A 25,836-nucleotide genomic window follows, 5' to 3' on the forward strand; every position below is an offset into this window, starting at 1 on the left:
TGGAGCAGATCTGAAACTGGATCCACTCAGAGATAGAAACTGGGTGTAACCATGAGAGCAGTGGAAGTGTAGCTCTAGAGATGCTGGAACTGGTTCAATGGGCTGAGCACAAGATTTGTGAGTCCAGGTCATCACCAAAATCATCTACACACACACACACACACACACACACACACACACACACACACACACCAGGAGTAGCTCCTACAGCTTGGAACTAGGTATGGTTCAAAACACAGAGCTCAGGGCCAGAGCAATAGTACAGTTGGTAGGGCATTTATCTTGCACACAGCCAACCTGGGTTTGATTCCTGGCCTCTCATATAGTCTCCAAGCCTGCCCAGAATGACTCCTGAGCACAGAGCCAGGACTTGCCCCTGAGCACATCTGGGTTTGGTGCAAAAACAAACAAAAAATGCACAGAAATAGTTCAAGCAACTTAAGGAAAAGACCCTTTGTCCTCCTGACTCCCAACTCCCCACATTGGGCAGAACTCCATCACCTCTCACAAGCACTCAGCTTTAGCCAGAAAGCAGGCAGCACCCGGATGGAATTGGAACTCTGGTGGGTTTCTCACCCGAGTGGCTTTTAGAAGCACTGTATTATTGGGCCGGAGAGATAGCATGGAGGTAAGGCGTTTGCCTTTCATGCAGGAGGTCATCGGTTCGAATCCCGGCGCCCCATATGGTCCCCTGTGCCTGCCAGGAGCAATTTCTGAGCCTGGAGCCAGGAATAACCCCTGAGCACTGCCAGGTGTGACCCAAAAACCAAAAAAAAAAAAAAAAAAAAAAAAAGAAGCACTGTATTGGGCACCATTTGTGCATCTAAAGAGCCTATGCTGATGGTTTACCTAAATGACTCTTCCCAAGAAGGTACTTCTTTCTCACTCCTGGGAGGAAATCCTGAAAAGTTACAGGCACCACCAGAGAGAGGAGAACCAGACCAGAGCCAAGAAAGGCTTCAGAGCCCATCAGGGCTGAGGGATTTGGTTTCCAATCTGGGCTGTCACAGCTGGTTCTCCTGCAGAGCCATTCCTGGCATGAGGGATTTACTGGATCATTTCGCTTTTCCATATCAGGTCCAGGAAATTAAAGGCACCAATGCACAAAGGCAATAAGGGGAGAACATTTCCTAGCCCAGGGGCCCCCACTTTATCCTCTGCAGCCCCAACACTTATGAGAAAGGAAAGCTGGTCTGTGCCCTAAGAGGCCAATCAGAGCTTGTGGTAAACGTCGGCTGTGTGCCTCCCCTCCCAGCTTTGCTTGTGTCGCTTAGTTAAAAAAAAATCACTTTTTCTATTAAAAATAGAAACAAACCATGGTAAAGTGGGCATTTACCAAACAGGGAAAATTTCTGATTATTTTCTCCCTTAAGATTCCTTCCCACAGGGGCTGTAGCTGTGGCATAAGTAGTAAGGCATCTGCCTTGAGCAAGCTAGCCTAGGACGGACTGTGGTTCTATTCCCCGGCGTCCCATATAGTCCCCCAAGCCAGGAGCAATTTCTGAGCAAATAGCCAGAAGTAACCCCTGAGCATCACTGGGGGTGGCCCTAAAAACAAAACAAAAAAAAAGATTCCTTCCCACAATAAAATATTTTCTGTTGTTTATTTCTGGGACATGGTGGAGATTTGGAATTTGGTGAGAGGGACAGTGCTGAGTTTGAATCCAGCTCTGACTGCTTTAGCATGACTGGATTAACTCACTTTTCTCATTTTCTGGGTCCTAATTTTATCTGTACAATGAAAAAGAACTTGTGAGGACTGTTTTTTCTGTTTCGTTTGAAGGTATATAGGGGATGTTGTGAGCCACATCTGGCTGTGCTCAGGCCTTACTCCTGCATCTGTGCTCAGGTATCATTCCTAGTGGTTATCAAGGGACTGTATGCAGTGCCAAGGTAGTATACTGTGGTTGGCCAAGTACAAAGCAAATAATGCCTAGACCCCAACACTATCTCTCCAGTTTCTTAATGAGATGTTTTAAGGAGGAAATATGGTGAGGTACATAAAGCTCATGTACATTTTATTCATTTTAAACTGAATATATATAAATTAAATAGAGCTGGAGCAATATGGCAATGCAAATATATAAAAATAATAAAAGAATATAGGCTGGAGCAATAGTACAGCAAGTAGGGCTCTAGCTCTGTATGTAACTAATCCAGGTTCAATCCCCAGCATAGTGTCTCCTGAGCTTGCCAAGACTGATTCCTGAGTAGAGTATAAGTTCTGCCAGGTGTGCCCTCCCCAAAAATAAATAAATAACTGTTAATTAAATAAATAAAATTCCTAATTGAGCACCTGTTGGATGCTGGGCCCAGCACAAAGTAATGGGTCAGTATTTTTCACAGAACTTGCCTACTGATTGTGGGGAAGTCTCTAGAATCTCAAATTGATTCTCTCAGACTGTACCTGAGGGATGAAGGATGTAAAGAAGTTTGGAAAGGGGCTGTCCTTTCCATGGACCGATCAAAGGAAGCCTTTGTTCTATTAGCATGCGGCCTGAAGGGCAGGTGTGGCCCAGCAGTAGGTTTCTTGCCTTGCCATGTGTGAGGCCTTGGCTTCCAACACTCTTCACATCACACCCCTGGCACCACAAAATAGAAAAATGAAAGAAAAGAAAGTCAGAACCCAAAGGGGTTTCCAAGTCAAAGGGCAAGTGCAAATGACTTGAGGCAGGAGGGTGTTAGGAGGTGGAGTGGAGGGGGAATTGGGGTGACCCTCTTTCAGAGAGGTATAATCACAAATAGTTCTGATGTTCTCAGAAATCAACTGTCTTTCTCTGCATCCCAGCAGAGATGGGCTTTCCGCCTCTCAAATATGATAAGAGGGGGCCAGAGAGATAGCATGGAAGTAGGGCATTTGCCTTGCATGCAGAAGGAAGGTGGTTCGAATCTCAGCATCCCATATGATCCCTTAAGTCTGCCAGGAGCTATTTCTGAACCTAGAGCCAGGAGTAAACCCTGAGCGCTACCAGGTGTGACCCAAAAACTAAAAATATAAAATAAAATAAAATAAATGACAAGAGACTCCTGGGAACAAGGTTAATGACAAGAAAGTGAAGGGCAAGAGAGCAGGCATGAAGCTTCTCTGAGCTGCATGGGGTGCCTCTGTGAGCTGCAAGTTATCTTGAGTTCCCAAGCACAGAGTGAGGTAGGACTGTGAAGCGAGCTGGCATACAAGACCATTCTCCTTTCTGGATGAACCTCCCATAATTCTTGGAAGACCTGAGCATCATGGTCCCCTCCATGTGTTCCCAACAGCTACACCTAGCAGATATTTTGAAATAGATATGTGTCCCCGAGAGAGAAACAGGAAACAAATCTAGAGGGCTCAAGACATTAGCCTGCCCCACACAGCCACACAGTGGCTTCTGACCAGCTGGCTATGAATGGAAAATTCTTACCACCATCCCATCCCCCAAGCCCTTGGGTTTGGCTAAAGTGGTAGAGCAGCTCATAGGAACTCAGAAACATCTTAACATATATGCATTTATTATAAAGGACAAAGATGGAGAATTATAGAGGGAGGGGTCCAGAGGCAACTTTTGTCCCCATCAAGTTGGCAACACCATGCTGCCAGCATGTGGATGTCTTCCTCATCCCAGAAGCTCCCAGCCCCTGTACACATGGTTTTTCCTAAGTCTTTATTACCTCACTGGCATGGCCTTGCTAACTGACCACAGATGATAGAGCTCAGCCTCCTGTGGTCAGGGGTGAGCTGAAAGCTCCAGCCTCCTTAGCACAGTGCTGGTTTCCACAGCCATGGGTTCAAAATCACCTCCAGGACTGCAACTTACAAGTAGTTTGAAAAGGACTGGTTTTGAATCAAGCCACTATCACTTTGAAAGCCCCAAGGGCTGCAAATTGCTTCGTGCAGAAGAGCAAATTATGGAATTATCTTATAAGCTATGTTATCAGAGCCAGAGACTTAATCCAGGGGATAAGGCACTTGCTTTCCATGTGTCCAACCTGGTTTGATCCCTGGCACCACATATGTTTCCCAAAGTATTTTTAAGTATGCTCTCCCTTCCAAAAAATAACATATCACACATCCCATCAACATCATTCCCCCCATCAAATATTAAGACAGCAACAAAGCCCTCCGTGATTTTGAAATTCCTCTAAGGGGTACTGTCACTGAGCTGGGATTACAGTGCCCTCAAACTAGGCATATGTAGGCCAGAGAGATCCAGTGGGAGTAAAGTTTTTGCCTTGCATGTGGTTCAACCCAAATCAATCCTTGGGAGTGACCCTAAAGCACAACAGCCAGAATAGCCCTCAGTACACTGTCAGCACTACCCCATACACACACACACACACACACACACACACACACACACACACACCAAGAAGACTGTTCCTCATCCACTAAGAGTCTTCATGTGGCAAAGAGGACTGCAGATAGGAGGGTGTGGGGATCCCTGTGCATTGAGAACAAATAGGAGAAGAAATGGGGAATTTAGGGGGTAAGATCAGAGGAAGAGACTAAGTAAATGGCCCATTTGCACAGACCTCTCACCATCTCCAGGAGCTGACAAAAAGGCCAGGATCTCCTGCACCTGCAGTAGGAACTTCCAAGCCCTGGTTGTGAACTCAGATCTCTAGAAGTACAGAATATGTTTGTATTATGCTAAGCCACTTGGTGTGTGCCCACTTGTTCTGGCAGCCCAGGACACCAACATGCATGCTTGTCTTTATGATTTCCCTCCAGTCTTTAGGGCTCAATACAAGTTTCTTTCTAAACTAGATGTGTTTCACTTAAAAGGAAGAGGAGAGGAGGAAATGTAGTGAAATTGTAGAAAAATATTAAATTACAAAGCCTCACTACTCTGCTGTGTAACTACACCTAAAAAGGTGTTATGAGGATGATGGAGGATTCCAGTATCAGGTTGAGTGATGGCCTGGGAATTTTTGAGCAAGGGCAGTTTGAGAAAAGATACTGGGTATACTTGCTTTTGTCACACTCCTTGCTTTATTTCCTGAGGGTCTCTCTGCTTGTACCCAGGAAAGGAAAGAGGCCTCTGTCCTAGGGCTAGCAGCCCTGAGATCTCATTGACTCTGCTGCTAGTCTCAGCCACTTTGCCCTCTTGCCTCTGGGCACTTTGATGTCCATCTTGCAAATAGTGGCTGATACAAATGCTCATTTGAGCGAAGCCATTTTCTTATTGCACAGAGCTTGTGTGCAAGCTAGATTGGTGCTAAAAGAGCAGAGAGTAACTCGGACCCTTCTGTGACTTGGCTTACATACCCTCGTGAAGAGAGGAGGAAGAGGGACTGGTAAGAAAAGGAACACCCAGGGGCCGGAGAGATAGCATGGAGGTAGGGCCTTGCATGCAGAAGGATGTTGGTTCGAATCCTCAGCGCTGCTGGGTGTGACCCAAAAATCAAAAAAGAAAAAAAGAAAAGGAAAAGAAGAACACTCAGCAAAGATTGATTATTGCTGAGATGTGTAGGAAGAAATGCTTTGGCTGGGTCACTGGCCTTGCCAATTCTGGAAATGCCCATCATAGAGAGAGGTTGCAAGTACTCAAAAAGCTTCTCATTATAAGTAGCAGAAACTCGGTGTGATTTTTGTTTAAGCCAAAAGAGAAAAAGACATTTCTTGTCACCAACATGTCCAGAAATGGGCTTCTGGAATCATGGAATCATTTCAGTCCTCCAATAACTCCCCGCAAATCTGTGTGCATTGGCAGGAAGACTCTGCCACCACCCGCAGTGTGTCAAACATGACTGCTGGCCTGAAGCTTCACTTCCACAGCTCAACACCCCTCGTCCTCCATATCACTTTCCCAATGAACTCAACAGCTCCAATCCTTGATGGTGGTGAGTGGGGTACTTTCCAGGGCTTATTCCTGGCTCTGGTGTCAAGGACTACTCCTTTTTGGCTCAGAGGACCTAAGGATTACCAGGGACTGTACCATGCAGCATGCAAACAAGCACCCTATCCACTGTGATCTCTCTAGCCCAAAGGCCAGTTCTTATTAGTTCCTTTTGACCACATGACCATCACTGAACCAATGACTGATTCTGGCCAAGCAATAGTGGTGATCTTTCTGAAAGGTGGTTATAGTTTATTATAGAAGAAAGATACAGATAAATCCACAGAAGGAAAAGTCCCATGGAATCAAATCCAGAAGACAAGCAGGATCTTTTGGGGTGGGATGGGTGGAATCTCCCAGTATGGGGCGCACTTCCCTGCACTCTCCCAGCACTAAACGTGGGACCAAAACCAGGGGGTCACTCAGTCTTGGGCACATGAGGTATTTGGGGCTCCAGGATGCAAACTTACAGCCTCTGTAAGATTGATCCCCACTGCTGAGATGCCAACCCCCTAGTATAGAAACCTGAGTTTACTTCTAGGTGGCATAAACTGGCGAGGGCTCAGAGTTCAGGTAAGGGACATCTCAAAGACACATCTTGGTTCGGATTGTAAGGGGTTCAAGTGAACCAAACCTGATTCATGGACCATTTCCTGCACACAGGAAATCTGAGTCCTGTTAGCAAGGATTCCAATGGCATTAACTAAATGGATCAGCTCAAGTGGAGACTCCAGATACCACAAATAACTGGTCCCTCTGGTTATGGACGTGCTCCCTTTTATTCAGGCATCACAACCTCCTGAGCACCATGTTGGCACTCCCACAAACCCCCCAGAAAAAAATACTTTTAATAGTATGTGAGTCTCACTTATACTTTAGAACCATCTGCTATCAAAATATTACATGCTTCGGGCTGGAGAGATAGCACAGCAGCAAGGCATTTGCCTTGCAAGCAGAAGGACGTTGGTTTGAATCCTGGCATCCCATATGGTCCCCCGAGCCTACTGGGGGCGATTTCTGAGCATAGAGCCAGTAGTAACCCCTGAGCGCTGCCGGGTGTGACCCTTGCTGAACATAGAATTGTGATTCATTAAAAGAACTTTGGGGGTGAAAGTTGGACTTCTTTTGAAATGAAGATCATTGCTTCATCCAATCGAGGAGCTGGATGGAGCCTCTTAAAACATGGTGGATATAGGGGTACTCACAAATGGGTGGTTGGAGGTGTAGACTGGAGATATTTAATAGGAAAACTGCCATGTTCTTAATTAATCCTGAGTGACTTTTGTGTTCCAATTTGGAGATCTCCAATAATTCACAAGCTGTGTTCATTCACCTTTGTTTGACATCAGATTTTATTTTATTTGAAGAAAGTTTTTTTGTTTGTTTGTTTGTTTGTTTTTGGGTTTTGGGTCACACCTGGCAGTGCTTAGAGGTTACTCCTGGCTCCAAGCTCAGAAATCGCTCCTGGCAGGCTCGGGGGACCATATGGGATGCCGGGATTCGAACCACCGTCCTTCTGCATGAAAGGCAAACGCCTTACCTCCATGCTATCTCTCCGACCCTGAAAGTTTTTTTGTTTGTTTGTTTTTTGGGGGGTTTTTTTGGGCCACACCCGGCGTTGCTCAGGGGTTACTCCTTGCTGTCTGCTCAGAAATAGCTCCTGGCAGGCATGGGGGACCATTTGGGACACCGGGATTCAAACCAACCACCTTTGGTCCTGGATCGGCTGCTTGCAAGGCAAACGCCGCTGTGCTATCTCTCCGGGCCTGAAAGTTTTTTTTTTTAATAAAAGAGGGATTGGGACCACATCTAGCAATTCTCAGGAGTTACTACTGGCTCTGCACTCAGGGATTACTCCTGGAAGACTCAGGGTATGTATGGGATACCAGGAATTAAACCCGGGCCAGGCACCTGCAAGGCAAGTGGCCTGCCCACTGTACTATCACTCCAGCATCCAAAGAGTTCTTACCCTTTTACCTCACCCCCTCCATCCAGGAAATACAATCTAACATCACAAGATCGTTTGCTGACCCACTGAGATTGATCACTGAGACCCAGATGGTGAAATGGTGAAAGGCCCCACCATCCTCCTCTAATTATGAAAACTTCACTAAGAATGCGGAATAATTAGGTTAGAGAGCAGCATTCAGGGGTCCTCTGCATCTGCCTGGGGGGAGGGGTTTGTTTCCCAATGCTGGAGCCCTCTCACTGCTCCCCAGAATGAATGCGTGCACAGCCCACTTCCCCATCATCAAAACGAACCCTGGGAATAAATCTGTAGAACATTAGAGAACATTGCAAAGAATCTGCCAGTCTCTGTCTGATTTGTACCTTCACCGAGAGAGAGCCACCCACTAACTCTCAAGTCAAAGCTGACATTCCATCCCACCGCACCCCCAGCCTACTGAAGGACGAGTCACAAATTTAAGACTGTTTTGGAAAATCTCCCTCTTTCTTTTTTTCACATCTCTGTTCTGGTTTAAGCCGATCATTTTTGGAAAAAGCAATCTGTTTCTGCTGTTGCTTACTTAGGAAATTAACTGCTGGGTTTTGGTTGTGTTGGGTTGTTGTTGGTTTTCTTTTTAATACAAAGAATATGTAATGGTTAAGAAAATGGTTAAGGGGCCAGAGCAATGGCTCAGCCGTAGGACGTTGTTGACCCAGGATGGACCGTGGTTTGATCACCTGGAGTCTCATATGGTCAGGAGCGATTTCTGAGCACAGAGCCAGAAGTAACCCCTGAGCATCACAGGGTGTGACCCAAAAACAAAACAAAAAAAAAAAAAAAAAAGGTTTATGTGCAAAGGGCATTGGAGGGTACCATTTAATATAGGAGATCCTGCTGGATTTACAGAAACAGGTTTTGGATTTCATGGGTGAGGAAGTGAATTGGGGGGTGGTGGTGGTAGGGAAAAGGTCTCTGGGAAGGTATTAACATGTGCACTCCCTCCTGTCATGTGCATGAGCCTGAATCAGTGACTAGATCTGAGAGGGGTGGGGGTTTCATCGCCTGCTGTAACTGCAGAACATGGCTTGGAGGTTTGAGGCTCTCAGAGGACCTTGGACAGGGAGCTGTGTGACATTCCTCCAAATTATCCTGGTGATCCAGGACACCCACAGCCAGTGTGCTGGGTTTGTGAAGTTTATTATGGATGCACGTAGCAGGAAGTCCAAAATGACACCCAGTCCCTCCCAACCTCTCATTTTGCCCTCACTCCAGACATGCTTCACAGTAATTAATGCTCATTCTCCACGATGGGTTTGGGTTTTGGTTTGTTTCTCAGTCTTTGCAACCCTGGAAAAACTTTTTCTTCTTGGATCAGTGGTCTGGCTTAAAACATCACCCCATGTTGCTGATGTTCTAACATAGTGGTATTTTCCTTGGGTTCTTCCAGATGTTTCTGTCTCTGAACAGCTAGTTTTTATCAGATTCCTTGGGGAAAAAAAGGTTCTGCTTTTTTTTTTTTTAAATGCTTAATGCATTTCAACAGGTAACATCAGGCAGATTTTAGAAAACCTAAAAATTTAAAAATGTCTGAGAAATAGATGGGTAATAGTTCCTAGAATCATCTGAGTGACTTTAAATTTTTTTAATTATATAATAAATCTTTGAATCCCCATTTTTTTTCAGATGTTTTAACATGTTGGTCATTACCTCTCATTCTTACACCTCCTCTCTTCCAGAAGGAATTAGCTTTCTAGGTGCATTTTTTCCAACCCTTACAAATATGAATGTGCAAATGGAAAATGAATAAGCCACATTTTACATGCTTCTAATAATGGTAATAACATGCAGTGTAGAGCTCTAAGAAATCTTGCTTTAGCTCAGTCATATTTCTTGACATCTCTGTTTTAATCTGTGCAGATCTGTTTCTTGTCTCTCCTTTTAGTTTCATTTTCTTTGCCTGGAAGCCCTACATTTTCTCTCATCTTCCATGGACTTGACAGCTGAATTGTTTGTACTCTGTGGCTATTTACAAACAACCTATGCTGAACGTTTTCCTTCCATGACCCTCATCCACGTGTATGGGACAAGCTTCCCCAGAGAAAATTTCTGAGTCTGTTTCTTTTTTATTTTAATTTGTTTTTTCAATTCAAGAAATCAATGCATATAGTTTAAAATGTATAAACACCCACAAAGAAAAGTCTTACGGAAAATAGTGGTGGGGCCGGAGAGATAGCATTGAGGTAGAGTGTTTGCCTTGCATCCAGAAGGATGGTGCTTTGAATCCCAGAATCCCATATCGTCCTTCGTGCCTGCCAGGGGCGATTTCTGAGTGTAGATCCAGGAATAACCCCTGAGCGCTGCCGAGTGTGACCCAACCCCCCCCCAAAAAAAAAGAAAGAAAATAGTGGTCCCTGTGATTCCCCCCTCTTGTTTCTGCTCACAGAAAACAACTTTTAACTTTTACTGACTCTTGGTAGCTTTCTTCTAAATTTCTAAAAGAAAACAAAATGCTGTTTTTATTACTACTTGTTGGTTGGGGGTCTTGGTTGGGGGGTTGTTTTGGTTTTGGTTTTGGTTTGTTTTTCTGTCTTAGGCCTGGCCTCTGGTTTTCAAAAAATAGAAGATAAGATTTTTAGCTCTTGGGTTAAAGAAAGATAGTACAGGGGTTTAGATACTTGCCTGCCACACAGCCAGCCCCAGTACAATACCAGCACCGCATATGTTCTGCTAACTATATACTAGGAATGGTCCTTGAGCACACCTGCATGTGATGCAAAGAAAGTAAAAGCAACAAAACCTTTAGACCAGAGAAATAGGACAGGTGCTTGCCTTTCAGGGGTCCGACTCCAATTTAATCCCCAGCACCACATACTGTCCCCTCAGCACTGCCAAGTATGATCCCTGAGCATCATTCAGTGTAGCCCAAACCTTCTCCCTCCAGTCCCCAAAAAAGTAATGCTCTGTTCTCACCCTAGCCCCTCACTCATGCATACTTCTTCTTTACATTCTCCAAATCCCAATACAAAAATCATCATTTCAAGACCGGAGCCATATCAATGAGGTAGGGCATTTGCCTCGCACATGGCCGACCCAGGACAGACCCTGGTTCAATTCCCAGCATCCCATATGATCCTCCTGCCAGGAGCGATTTTGAGCTCAGAGCCAGGAGTAACCCCTGAGCACCACCAGATGTGGCCCAACCCCCCCAAAAAATCATTTCAACTTGATCAGTATCGAGCATTTACTGCCTTCCACCTGTACAAGTACCTTTCACATATAAGAAATTTCATGTACGATGATTTCTTCTCCTTTTTGTTTTGGGTTTTGGTTTTTAAAGTGACACTTTCCTACATAAATTCTTCCAGGGAGGAGTGGGGACTGCCTTGTTTGTGTCCACTTCATGAATGCTTGTCCATCAGGGCTGGGGGATACAGTTCTGCCAAGGAAACAAAGGGTATATAAATTATAAGCAGAGACACCCCCAAAACCCATCCTTAGGCCTGCCATCATTCTCTCCTCAGGCCTGGAAAGTTTGTTTTCCTCATTTCACTTCATTTTTCTCTGCAGCTTCCAGCCAGGCCCCAAAGCGCTAAGCTTGGGCTTGGGGGCCCTGATGAGGTGTCATGCCTGAGGACTGAGCTGAGGGGGTGGTAGTGCATGGCGGCGGGTGTGAAGCTGACATCACCCGCTGCAGTTGCTGGACTTTGTTTATATAAGGGGAAATAGGGTGATGTCATTTGTTATTTTTATAGTAGAAAGAATACAGCCTTCCTGGGAAAGACTCAAAACTCAAGAGCCAGTCTTACAGCAGATAGGGCACTGTTGTACACGGTGGACTCGGGTTCAATCCTCAGCATCCTATATGGTCCCCTGAGCACTGCCAGAAGTGATTCCTGAATGCAGAGCCAGAAGTAACCTCCTAGCATTACCAGATATGGCCCAAACACTAAACCAAAAATAAAACAAAACTCTTATAGAAAGAGAATGTGGGGACTGGTTCAATACTGCGTCCCCTCCCTTCATTCCAAGCCCAGCCCAGAAGCGCTGCTGCTGCTGCTCTAGAGCTAGTTTCCAGGTCTGCAGGCCATTATGGACATGGCATGAACCAAAGTTTTCTCCCATGTAAAACGCAAACTCTAACACATGCCTCAGAATTTTGGTAGTGACTGAATGACTCCACATTTGAAAAGTAGCCCAGAAAAGCACTTAACTGGTCATTAAGCAGGAAAGGTGATAAAAGAATGTTGTGTGTCTTTGTGGGTCCATGTTTCTTTACTTCGACCCTATACTGAATCATGAGGGGCAATTTTTTGTTTGTTTTTTGTTTGTTTGGGGGTCATATCTGGCAATGCTCAGAGGTTCTGGTTCTGTTCTCAGGAATCATTCCTGGCAGTGCTGGTAAGGGGAGAGGGGAAGTATGGGATGCTGGGTACTGATCCTGGTTTGCCTGTGTATAAGGCAAACACACAGCCTGCTAAACTATTTCTCCAATTCCATGTGGGGTGCTGTAAAGGTTCCAGATACCTCAACCCAACACTCAGTAATCCTGACTGTATTAAATTGGAGTTTGGCCTGAGCTTAAGGCTTTTCACATGCTCCTCTGCCTTCAGAGCCACAGGAGTGAAAAACCATTAATTTTTTGTGTGTTTTACACCTGTACCCATAGCATAGGTGAGATTTTGCTACACAGAGATTGCATGTGTTTCTCATGATGGGGCACAGCCACTATGGCTGGCTATGATGCTTACCTGCATTATCGTTATCCTAGAGCCCAGAGGCTTTCATCCAGAACATGGAATCTGTTGAGGGAGGTTATAGAAACCCCGGGAAACCTAGCCCTGTGTCCAAAAGCAAAGTTTCGTTCCTGTGCATGATGGGCCAAAACAAATCCATTGGTTGTACCCAAGTTCCACTGGAGGGTGTTTTGTGGGCCAGGCGACTTATCTAGTAGAGGCACAGATTGGTGTTTTCCAAAATGGGTGACACCATCCCCAGTGAAAGGAACAGTGGAAACCCCAGTCAGGATCAATAGTGACCTTACTGCAGGTGTGGAGGAAAGATGCTCTCTGCTTGCTCCCTTAAAGCAGGCACATTTCTAGAAGATGCTGAGAAGTTTTTTACTGAGAAGAAAGCAGTAGGTCAAATAAGATTGGGAACCTCTCAAAAACTAATCTATGCCTCCCTAGCATAAAAGCGATCACAGTCAAAATATAGATAGAAAAGGCAAAACAGAGCCAAGAGACAATGCAGCTGATGGGGGTACTTACCTTGCATGCTGCTTGATTCAGGTTTGATCCCAGCACCCCATATGGCCCCCCAAGTTATGCCAAGAGTTATTTCTGAGCACAGAGTCAGTAGGAAGCCCTGAACACAACAGATGTGCTCCAAACACAAAACATAAAATGTAAAATTGTCTCAGTTCCTGAGCCATGGGGAAAATGGGGGAGGAGGGTACTGATGCACTGGTATGTATTGTCCTTCTACAGGAAGAAATGTGCGGGAAGGGAGCCCCCAAATATGGGGAAATAATAATGCGGTCCACTATACCAAGGCCATTAAGAGAGACTGTGAGAAGATAGAACTCTTTATTGTTTATGCTTTCTCATAAGTTGGATCTTGGGGTATGATTCAGTCCTATTAATACTGTGTTTCGTGACAATATAGTTCTTGCACACATTCTTTTTTTTTTTTTTTAAGTGCGGTTGGGGGGAGAATTGGACCACACCTGGAAGTTCTGAGAACTTACTCCTGGCTCAGGGTGGGTTCATTCCTGATGGTATTCAGATGACCATATATGGTGACAAAGATCAACTGGGGTCAGCTGTATAGAGTTCAGCACTTTAACCCCTGCACTACCTCTCCAATTCCTTACAAACTTTTGTTTTGGGGCCATAACTAGAGGTAATCAGAGGTTACTGTTGGTGTACCTATCTGAGACCTGCCCATTAATGGGAGGGGTCTTGGGAACTGAATATTAGGTGTGACCTTACCTGCAAGACCCCGCCCATTCCTGGGAGGGGTCTTGGAATAGGTAGATAACCCTGGAGCCAGGGGATTAGGGGCTCTGCCCTGCTGCGCTCGCTGGCTTTAGGTACTTTGCCTCTTTTGGTCTTTGACCAGGATGGAGGCCAAAGGAAGATGGCTGAATTATAAGATGCAGGGCTAAGAATGGCCGAATGCTTGAAAGGTTATGAGATAGGCCACACGCCTGTGGTGGTTAGGGCATGAATAAAGATGATGCTTCCTGATGCCTGCCTGTGAGTGAGTCTTGATTACGCCGATCACCTGGGCCTGGGACCCACCGGCTGGATGGGGTTGCGGAGCCATGTGGCCTGGGATGGCAGAGAGAAATCCATCGCCATCCACCGCCATCCAGCCCCATCGTTATTTATTTAATTCAACAGTTACTACTGGCACTGCACTAAGAAATTACTCCTGGCAGGCTCAGAGGACCATAGGGGCTTCCAGAGCTTGAACCCAGGTTGGTCACATGCAAGGCAAACACCCTCCCTGCTGTAGTATTATATTACTCTGACCCCATGTTCTTGGTTTTGGGATTGTGTTTTGTTTGTTTGTTTTGTCTTTGGGCCACACTCAGCAATGCTTACTCATGGAAGTGCTGAGGAATGTGGAGGTACTCATGGAAGTGCTGGGGTCAAGCCCAGGTCAACATGTTCAAAGCAAGCACCTCACCCACTGTACTATCTCTCCAACCTTCGTTCTTTATTTTCAATGCTGACTATGCCTCAATAAGGATGCCCATGAAGAGCTAAGGAAGCAGCAATCAGTGGACACCAGGAGGAGGAAGGCAGCTAGATCCCCTGAAGAAGGGAACCATGACAAGGAGCAGCCCCCAACTCTCCCAGCAGTTCTCTCATCATCTCCACCACTTTCCTTGATCTTACTTGCTCCTCCGGAAAAACCTGGCAGGATGGGGAGAAATGCTAACATCATACATTTTGCTAGAGACCCTCTTTTCCATCACTTTTTTGTTCTTATGACAGTGTGACATAAGTACTGAATAGGGTCACTTGGAAGCATGCCAAGAGGAAATGGGGTATCAGAAGCTGCATAGACTGTGTGGAGGGTTCGGTTCAGAGACAGTGAGTGCTCTTGCCCATTATTCTATTTCCTTTCCATAGGATACCGAGACATCCGTGAGGATCGGCCTGATGATGGAAAAAATGATCTTCAACTTTGCGGATACGCATCTCTTCTTCAATGACCTAGAGGTTTGCAATTGTTTGCTTCATTTCTGATTCACCCTTTTGAATCACCTATAGGGGTCATGGGTGGGGAAACAGGCTAGTCGGGCAGACAGGTAAAGCCTTTGCCATTTTTATTGGAATGTTTCATTTTTTCTTTTTCTTTTTTTTTTTTTTGGAAGCTGGAAACTTTTGCTAGCAGCCCCCGAGAAAGCTCCATAGTGCAACCAGTGACTACGGCTGATGAGAAACACACTTAACTGGATTATCTCCCCCTCCTTCCCCCTCTCCCCTTGAGGGGCGCTGTCCACTAGCACTTGTACTAATCCAGTAAAGCCTGTGTAGTTTCTTCCTCCCAAAGTTTGCTTTTGAATCAGTTTATTAAGGCAAATTAGGCCAGACCCTCTCGGGTCAGTAATAATTAGCAGTGGGCCAGGATATAAGCTCTTAAAAACACTTTATATTTCCCCCTGAAAAGATGTTTTACAAAAAAGAGAAAGAGAGAGTGAGCAGAGAGGGAAAGCACATTGCAAGTAGCTGCTCCCCTGTCCCTGAACAAGCAGAATGAGCTTCTGCAGACATGGATGTTCTTCATTGTTTTATAAGCAGACTGGCAGAAAGATTTGCAAAGAATCTCACTTGAAAACATATTTTCAGGAGGACAATTAAATCAAAGGCAACAAAATAGAAAGCTGTAAGCTGAGTAAGGATAAGGTATTGTATACACACATTTGTCTCAGGACACCAACTGCACTTAGAATCAGAGTGCATCTCTGAGCTTCCTGGTATCCAGAGCAAAAAAGAGAAATACAGCAGTTGCTTGCCTCTAATGAAACAGCAAATATCGTTCTCAGAGACTATGTTAGGGTACAGACTTAGAGGATGAGACCACACAATTGAAATAAAGCAAAGCTTTATTCCATCAGCCAACAAGCTACGAACTGACTGATCAGCATCACCTCCAGCAGGAAGTGACCCTGGGCGCCTGGGGGGGCTCACAAGCCAGATTATATAGGGCTAGAAGCAGGAAGTCTTGATCTTTAAGTTGATTGGTTGTTATCTAGATTGTTTCTATGGTGTTTCATCATATCCTTTTATGGCTAGATGTCTAGGACTATATATTGTGGTTTATAGGGCCTCGGGGGTCTGCATCATTATTGTTGGGATAGAAACTTGGTCCTTAAATGGAAACTTAGCTTTGGTTCAACAAAATGGAGTCCCTTCTGCTCTAGGTTTCAAATTCCCTTCCCCTTCTCTTGGATCTGACTCAAATCTTTGACACTACTTGAGGTCCCTCCATCCCTATCTCTATCTATTGGCACATACTGGGACTTTAGCATAAGCATCTTAACTGCACTTAGGCAAACCTGAATAAAACAGGTGAGATCTTATGGGGCATAATTAGAAACCCCCCAAAAATCATGAAAGTCAAAGTTTAGAAAAGGGATTCCCATGGTGACAGTTTGACCCATGAACCCTTCATCCACAGTCCAGGTAAGAGTCCAAGTCTAGTCCATAAGCAAATGAGGGTGTTAATTCCACCCTGTTGTTCCATGGTCACCATCAACAGGAGCATCAGGACAATCTGCAGTCTGCCTGATTCTGGGAGCTGAATCAGCTGAATCTGCAGGGGTCCTTCTCAACTGGACAGGTGATTCTCCACAAAGTTTCTGCTTCTTCAATCCTGCAACTTTCAGGGCTGTTGGCAGGGCCTGAGAAATAGCACAGCGGTAGGGCTTTTGCCTTGCAAGCAGCCAATTCAGGATGGACGGTAGTACGAATCCTGGCATCCCATATGCCCCCCCCATGCCTGCCAGGATTGATTTCTGAGTGCAGAGCAGGAGTAACCCTTAGCGCCGCCAGGTGTAACTCAAACCTTCCCCCCAAATAAAAGAGCTGTTGACATGGAGAGAAAAAATGTAGAGCTCTAGAATCCAGTTGCCTGGAGAAATGGTCTGTGAAGGTTATTGCCCTCCCTGCACTGGGTCCAACAAAAATGCTTCCCACACCTGGTGCTAATCCTTTTCAAGATATGCTGTAATTTCTGCTATATTTTTGTTAGTTCCTGTGGCCTCTCTTGCCCTTTTCCTCTGGCAGCTTTCCTGCTGACCTTCCCATTTTTCCTAAAGATTTCATCACCTTAGAAGTCATTGAGCATGGGGCCAGGCGGTGGCGCTAGAGGTAAGGTGCCTGCCTTGCCTGCGCTAGCTTTGGATGGACCGCGGTTAGATCCCCCTGGCATCCCATATGGTCCCCCAAGCCAGGAGCGACTTCTGAGCGCATAGCCAGGAGTAACCCCTGAGAGTCACTGGGGTGACCCAAAAACCAAAAAAAAAAAAAGAAGAAGAAGTCATTAAGCAGGGAGGGCAGAGTGATAGCTTAATGGTAGGGCATTTGCCTTGCACATGGACCCAGGGCAGACCTGGGTTCGATACATATGGCTCCCCAAACCCGGGAGTGATTTCTGAGCGCATAGCAGGGAGTAACCCCTGAGCATCACCAGGTGTGGCCCAAAAACCAAAAAACTTTTAATAGGTTCCAGGCAATTGACTGGTTCAGGTTTGCAGTTATCAACATCTGAAAAGATCAGATCAATTAGAGAATCAGGCCCTGAAGCAATAAATGATCCTCCTATCATTGGAAGGACAGAGCAGTAGAAGATGCTCTCTCAGGGATGGTGACACAGAAATTAGCAACAGAAATCAAAGCATCATAGCACTATACTTGCTCTCTGAGCATTTAGGCATCTGTGTGAGTTCATGCTGCCAGTCTTCCTTGGGATAAGCTCTCTAATGTTATATAGGTGTTGCAGAGAGAGGAGGCCCAGGACTCCACTAAGTTGAGTAACAGCATGTAATTACTTCCTGAACTGTTCTGTTTAGCCTAAGTTCTCCCTGGTAAATTTCTGCCTTCCACCATCCTTGTCAGACTAGCAATCATATGTACAGTTTTTAGTTCCTTCATGACCAGTCTATTACAACCAGTAAATCCACTAGAATACATTTAATTCAGTCAGTTACAGAAAAAAAATTAGTTTTTCTCTTCACCTTCGTCTTGAACCTTTCCAAATAGCTGAATAAACTTGGCTTGTACCTCTGTATAAACCCAGCAAGACTGAAGAAATCTCTATTTGGGACACCCCATTATTTACAGAGAATTTCTGAGGATTGGAATATGACAGAGAAGGTGGTTTATCATTAAAGGCATTAATACTTTACCAGTTATGTCAGGGTTACCCAAGCTTGGCTAATGAAAAGATGCAAAGGTCAAGTTAGCATGATGAGCTGGAGGTGGCCCTGGGCCTCTCATCCTCTGTCCCATACCTCTTGATCAGGGGAGATTCTGATCTTTGATCCCAATGCTGAGAGCAGGGCCCAGGCTGTAGCCAGTCAGTACAGATCTAGACAGTCCTAGATGATTTCTGATATCCTAGGCTGGTCTGCCTTTATGGTCCCACTGAGGTTAGCAGAGTATTTATAACAGTACCAGTTACTACTGGACCTGCTCCTGTCACTTAACTTCAACCTGTTTCAACTCTGTTTCCCTGTAAGAGGGCTGTAGGGTCCCTTAACTTACTTTTAAGATTTCCTGTCTGCATGAGGAGTAATTCCCACTACAGAGAGGAAAATCAACATAGTACCATGAAGCATATAAAATACTGACAATGCCAAGGGAAAAAAACAAATGTTTCTCAAATTTATAGAACAACCATTATGATATAGATTTTAAATTCCATTTGGAAAACCTTGATTTCCTGTCATTTCTAAAGGTCCAGTTTTCTAAGAACACTGTAACATGCATTTAGAGCATCTAAGATCCTTTTCCATAGAATTCTCTGTATAAAAACATTAGATCATTGGAGAAATAGCATGGAGGCAGGGTGTTTGCCTTGCATGCAGAAGGACGTGGTTCAAATCCTGGCTTCCATATGGTCCTCCGAGCCAGAGTAATTTCTGAGCATAGAGCCAGGAGTAGCCCCTAAGCGCTGCTGGGTGTGACCCAAAAACAAACAAACAAATAAAATTAGATCATCTCTAATTTAGAGACATACTAACATCAATCCAGTTTGACCATATGGTTTCTTTCACATCCTCAAACCTTCTGCACATTCCTTTACATTCATTATGTAACTTCACTTTATTCCAATTTGCAACCACTGATTACACTCACAAAATTTCCTTCCTTTTCTCCAATATTCATAACTTTATCTATTATCTTTCTTGCATAAAACACATCTAACTCCTTTCTCTAACCTTCTCTTCCTTCATCCTCTGACAGACAGTTCTACCACTGCTATGCACCCAGCTTGGAACACTGGACAGGTTCATTCTCAGCTCTGTGCTCTGGCCTTTTCTTTCTGTGCCTTTTCTTGTATCCTCCTCTTAAGACAATGCTGCGGTTCTAGGAGAGAAACTTAAAACTGCCTTCTTTCAATTTGGAAACAAATAGCTAGGCATGCTTACACCTAACAGGACCAAATTGTCCTTTGTGGTACTTATCAAAGACCTTTAAATCAGTTCTTTAGATTTCCCATCTTTTGGATATTGACAATCAAGTACCATTACATTTAGATAGCATTTCACACTTAAAGTTATCTAAAGACCAACATTAAGTTTGATGTGGCAAAATCAACATGAAATTGAGTTACCTTAACAATATCATGCATTCCCATGGACTGGGCAGACTAATCAACAGTATATTCTGAAAAAGCCAATCACAGTAATTTGCAACATCATCCACACAATTCTTCATTCTTAGAAACCACTAAAGTTAAACAGGCTGTTCTTCACTTGTAAGTTAAAACACCATGAAAAGGGAGGCCTCATGGCTTCATGACTGGCCCAACCAGTAGCTTCTACTGCAATCACTAGGAAAAGAGACAGGCTTTTCTTTCAGGTTTGCATTCCCAGCATCCCAGAGGAGAGACCTGGCTAAGATGATCAGTCCTGGGTTCCATCCAGTGTAGAAATGCCATTTGGGTCTTAGTCCTCTTCCCTGTAAAACGGAAATAATATTTTTTGTCCAGCATCTGCTCAAAAGAGAGGACTGAGTTGGAAACTTTTCAAGGGTGAAGGAGCTTGGTGTGGTGGGGAGAAGCATCTTCAAGGAGCCCAGGACTATTTCTTCAACCCAAAGTAATCAGTAGGACCAGTAGGGAAAGATAGAGGAGAGAATGGAGAGAGAGGATGCGTGAGTTTGTTTGGGTTTGGTTTTGTTTGGTTTTGTCTATGACAGTTAAATTAAGAAAGTCTTTAATGGACTCTGATGTGGTAAATTCTATTGATTGCAAATAGCTCACGTTAGTCGAAATAAAAATGGGACTTGTTGACTCTTAGAGGGCAGAAGTACAGGTTAGAATTTGTTTCTCCTTAAATCTGTTCAGAGACCAGGGGTCACAGCTAAATTCCCCTCAGGTCCCCAGGGCCTGCTCAGAGACAAAGGTTTCCACTTAGTCTCTAAATTATTTTCCAAAATATCCCCAGAGCCAGTAAATCCACAAGTGAGGCAGCCCGTGAGTGTGAAAAGGATGAGAAGGGGACATAACCATCCCATGTGTGTATGTGTGATTGTGTGGAATGTATATGTGCAACCACTTGTGGGTACAGTGAAAGGGTAAGGAAGGTCTCCAATAGATAACACTGTAATTAAGGCTTGGCTGGGTGAGGAACAAGAAATAACCAGATGGGCGTCTGAGAAGGTGGGTTCAGCAAGTGTAAAGGCCCTGCCATGAGATCAGGGAGGTCAAGGAGAATCCACAATAATCACTGGGAATGAGGGAAAGAAACCCAGGAATGCCAGAACTCCAGAGACTGAAGTGGGTATGACAGACTCTCAGACATCAGTGGGGGGGGGGGAGGGAGCCATGGGGCATATTCACAGACATCGGTGTATTCCAAGTACACCAGGTATCAGAAAATATCAAATTGAAAACATGATGCATGAGCTGGTGTATGTTTTTTTTGTTTTGTTTTGTTTTGATTTGGTTTGGTTTTGGTTTTTGGGCCACACCTGGTGGTGCTCAGGGGTTACTCCTGGCTGTCTGCTCAGAAATAGCTCCTGGCAGGCACGGGGGACCATATGGGACACCGGGATTCGAACCAACCACCTTTGGTCCTGGATCGGCTGCTTGCAAGGCAAACACCGCTGTGCTATCTCTCCGGGCCCACTGGTGTATGTTTTATAAAGGTGACTTGTGCACTACAGGTTGGTGGAGAAATCACTGCTTGGTTCACACAATCTTCTAGAGAGTGGGGAAATGATGATTATAAGATCCCAGCTGTGGGCCATATTGATGCATTGTATGAGGAGAAGTAATTGTTGAGAGCAAGTTAGAATCTGAACCTAAAAACAGGCCTCTGGAGTTGGTTCCTTGAGCTCCACGGCTCCTGGAGCCAGCAGGCCCTTCCCTGATGTATGGTCAGCACAGAACATTCCTAATGAGCTGCCTGTCTGGAGCCTGGAACAGCTCACATTCTGAGTTCTTTGTGACCTGAGCAAGAGAAGCAGCTGCATGTCACCTTTGTCCCTGAGGTCTTTCTCAGAACCACATGAGTGAGGCCTGTGAACAGGGACCTCAGCTGTTAGCCTGGGCTGGAACCCAGCTCTGCACTTAAGAGCTATGTGATTTCTGATACGTAGTCAGATAAAGGTGATAAGGGACAAGTGTACATGGAAAGTGTTTCTACTCTCACAGAGAAAGCAAATTGAGGGGCCGGAGAGATAGCATGGAGGTAAGGCGTTTGCCTTTCATGCAGAAGGTCATCAGTTCTAATCCAGCTTCCCATATGGTCCCCCATGCCTGCCAGGAGTAATTTCTGAGCCTGGAGCCAGGACTAACCCCTGAGCACTGCAGGGTGTGACCCAAAAACCACAAAAAAAAAAAAAAAAAAAAAAAAAAGCAAAGTGAGGGCTGGGATTTGGCACATGCCTTTCCTGCACTTTCCCCTCCCCCCCCCCAAAAAAAAGCAGTAGGGTTGGGGATTTCGCCAAATAAATGGGGCTTGGAATTATATGAAAGGGAAGTAAATCCAAAAGAAAAAGAAAAGATGTATATGTGTTGAGATGGGTGGGGAGTGATTTATAAAAATTAAATTAAACAAGATTATTGCATTGAAAAATAAAGTAGGGGGCTGGAGAGTTAAAAATTTTGGAGGTAAGACACCTATGGTCTTACCTGTCATGGGGCATTCCTGAGCATAGAAACAAGTATAGCTTCTGAGGTTTGGCTCAAAAAACCATTTAAACTGGGGACCAGAGAGATAGCATAGAGGTAGGGCATTTGCCTTGCATGCAGAAGGTCAGTGGTTCAAATCCCGAATCCCATATGTTCCCCAGAGCCTGTCAGGAGCGATTTCTGAATGTAGAGCCAGGAGTAACCCCTGAGCGCTGCCAGGTGTGACACCCCCCCCCCAAAATTTAAATTATGCAACCTCAGGTAAGGTACTTAACCTTTCTGTGCCTTGGTGTCATTGTCTGCAAAATTGTGTGTATGGTTGGACCACACCCAGTGGTACTCAGGGTTTAATCCTGGCTCTGCACTCCAGGAACCATATGTGGTGCCGGAATTCAAACCCAGATTGGCCACATGCAAGACAAGTGTCCTCTCCACTGTGCTATTGTTCCAACCCCCTTCAGCAAAGGGATTTCTCTGTTCTCTGTGCACTCTCTCCTCAGGCCTGGTCAGCACCTGGTCAGTCCATTTGATTGATTTTTAAGTGGGGTTTGTTTTTTTGGGGTTTTTGTTTTTGTTTTTTGGGTCACACTTACTGGCGCTCAGGGGCTTCTCCTGACTCTGCGCTCAGAAAGCACTCCTTGCAGGCACAGGGGACCATATGGGATGCCAGGATTTGAACCACCGTCAGTCCTGTGTTTGTCACATGCAAGGCAAACTCCTTACTGCTATGCTATTGCTCTGTCCCCCATTTGACCGATTTTTGAGTAGCACAGAGAAGGGGGTCTGAGAGCACTCTGCTGTCACTTCTCATGGTCCCCATGATCCCCACCTATCACCTTCTAAGGATGCTTCACATACCTTCAGATTTTTCCACTCATGACTCCTTTTCATCAGCGATATTGTTTCTGTACAGGGTACACAGGTGTATATATAATATATAATATACAATATATAATATATAATAGCTGTACCAATCAAACACTAGCTGATTAAAAAAATCACAACGAAACTTATCTCTAAGCAAATTGGTTTTGGTTTTGGGGCCACATCCAGTGTTATTTAGGGTATATTCCTGGCTCTGCATTTAAATATCACTGATGGGGTCAGGGATCAAATCCTGACCAGTTTGGCCACATACAAGGCTTTATCCATTATACTATCTGGTCCCTCAAAAAAAGACTCTCTTTATTGTTGTTCGTTTGTGGGGTACAGCCAGCATTGCTCAGGCCTACTGGCTCTTGCTCCTGGCTCTACACTCAGGAAGCAATCCTGGAGGGGCTCAGGGACAAGATAGAGTTCTGAGATCAAACCCAGGTTGGCTCAGGGAACTGGATAGGAGAATACTGAGAATCGAACCCAGTTCAGATGCACCCAAAGCAAATGCCCTTGTATTAAATGCTGTACTGTTGCTTCAGCCCCAGGAGCTTGGGCACTTCTGAGCTGGACTCTTCTCCAGACACCATTTCCAACAACTGCATTTTAAGATGTAACACTGGTAGGCAGGGCACATGGGGCAGACTTAAGGGTCCTTCCCTTAAGAAAAAACAAGATCATCCTTATGGTTAGGGGCACAGGTGCCTGAGTCCTATTCAGGAGTATCCAGGCAGCTGTGGTAGGCTGGCTGGAGGCCACAGAAGTGGTCAGACCAGAGGCTTCTATGCAGGCCTGCTCACTGGCCATGTGATTTATGGTTCTGTGGGAGTCTAGGGGAGAAGAATATTTCACCATGTCAGCATCAAGCGGCTCTCCCAGGCCTCCTACCCAACAGACCATTAATCCCGTTTGGGCCACGGCCTCCCTTGTGCTCTTCAGATAAGTGAAACGTTTAGACAGGACAAGAAGAATGGCCTGGCTTCCCTCTCTGAGTCCAGCGGCTGTGTGGAGACATCTCCCTCATGGCCTAGGCCTGCCTTAGAGGAGAAGGAGTAGCCAGCAAGGCTTTCTGGACTCTGACAAGTGTCATTTTTCTCCAATAAGTCTGTGCACTATTTCCTCTCTGTATTTATAACCCTGGTCAGCCAAACACCTCAGCTCAGGGCAAGAGACCTCAATGGGGCAGTTAGGAAGCAGCAAAGCCATCCTGAACCCTGAAGGCTGGACTTTCCTGCCCCACCTGAATTTAGAAAAGAAAAAAAAAATCAGTTCATCTATCAATTCTGGAGATCCATTTCCAGAGACCAGAAGTCCCGACTGGGGGTCCTTTACTTGATGCTTCTGGTCACTGGACTGTTAAAGGTAATATAAATTTGAGCCCTTGGTACCACAACCTGAGAAAGAATCCTCAAGCCAACCTTGCTGAGAGAGAATGCAAGTGATTTTTATACTTGATTCTTCTGACTTTATAGCTCCAGCATCCAGAAAACACAACTAACACTGCTTCCAGCCCCCCCAACTTCATGACTCTCCCAGATTGGAAAAACACCTCCCTATGCTCCCCACCTCTTCCCTTATGCTGGAGAACTCCCCGCTGGGGGTCACATGGTCTCAGGCCCCGGGGCAGGGTGCCAGCTCTTTCCCTGATGTCAGGGGAAAGGTATGTGGGGACGCTCTGCTTCTCTCATTTGCAAGGGGCTTGTTGGGGGGCTAAAGTGCGACAACAGTAGCGATCACATTTCGGACTTAATAAAATAGCATGACGCTCCGCTAGACACTACCTCATTCCCGGCAGCTGACCCGGATTGAGTTACCTACAGAGCCAGCCCCCAGGGAGACGGACAGTGCTGAGGACATGAGGATGGGACTGAGCCTCTGAGAAAAAGAGCTGGTGCTCCTGGACTGTGTAGCAGGAGGGCCAAGAGCACTAAGATGCAGGACCCCCCACCCCCACCCCGTACCCTCCCATTTCTCAAAACCTCAGGGTGCTTAGTCTTTTCTGCATCCAAGAGCAACTGTCCTGAGTTGCCTGATGTGGGTCAGGCTGTAGAGTTCAGAAAAGGGGTTGGGAGGGCTCAGGGGTTACTGACTGGCCAATGGGATCCTGTGATGCTTCAGTGAGCATTGCCCAGCTGAATCCCAGATAAGGAGATATGAGAGGTCCAGTTGGAAAGCAAAGTTCACAGAAATAGTTCCAGGCATCCTGGAATGGAAACAGGATGCTGCAGAAGCAGAATACTTTAAACCTTTACCATTTACTTTATACAGGATTTAAAGGAACAGTGAAGTTCCTAGCTTGGCAGCCTCTACCTGATTAACTACTTCAGGACAGGGTGCTCCTTCTTGGAAGAGGGACAAATTGCACCTAGCACACCCCTCAGTGTTAGAATTAGGGGGGGCCTGGGAAGAGAGGAATACAGAATAATGAGCAAAAAGTTTCATACTTCAGGGGCCAGAGAGATAGCATGGAGGCAAGGCATTTGCCTTGCATACAGAAGGTCGGTGGTTTGAATCCCGGAATCCCATATGGTCCCCCGAGCCTGCCTAGAGTGATTTCTGAGCATAGAGCCAGGAGTGACCCCTGAGCACGGCCGGGTGTGACCCAAAAACCAAAAAAAAAATGTTTTCATACTTCACCAGATAGCTGGGGGCTCCTAGGAGTGTATTTGGTGTTTCTGATTTTTTTTTTTCCAGCATTTGCCAGTTTTTCCATTAGAGTCACTACTCAGCATTACCACTCATGTTCAAGGCCTTTTGGGTTATGAACAACCACATTGGTGGGCTAATAGAGAATTAAGAGATCGGGGCCAGAAGGATAGC

The 25,836-nt window shown here is 45.4% G+C and overlaps 1 protein-coding gene across 1 annotated transcript in view; it reads left to right on the plus strand.

Moving 5' to 3' along the window:
* The window catches only part of EYA2 (EYA transcriptional coactivator and phosphatase 2), a 139,748-nt gene that overhangs the window by 98,964 nt on the left and 14,948 nt on the right, over positions 1–25,836 (plus strand). Inside the window, exon 9 of the mRNA XM_049780514.1 lies at positions 14,907–14,996. Within this exon, the coding sequence (XP_049636471.1) occupies positions 14,907–14,996 (90 nt within the window). The remainder of the gene's footprint in view (positions 1–14,906; positions 14,997–25,836) is intronic.

This window comes from Suncus etruscus, chromosome 9, assembly GCF_024139225.1.
Source record: "Suncus etruscus isolate mSunEtr1 chromosome 9, mSunEtr1.pri.cur, whole genome shotgun sequence".
In the NCBI taxonomy this organism is placed as follows: domain Eukaryota; kingdom Metazoa; phylum Chordata; class Mammalia; order Eulipotyphla; family Soricidae; genus Suncus; species Suncus etruscus.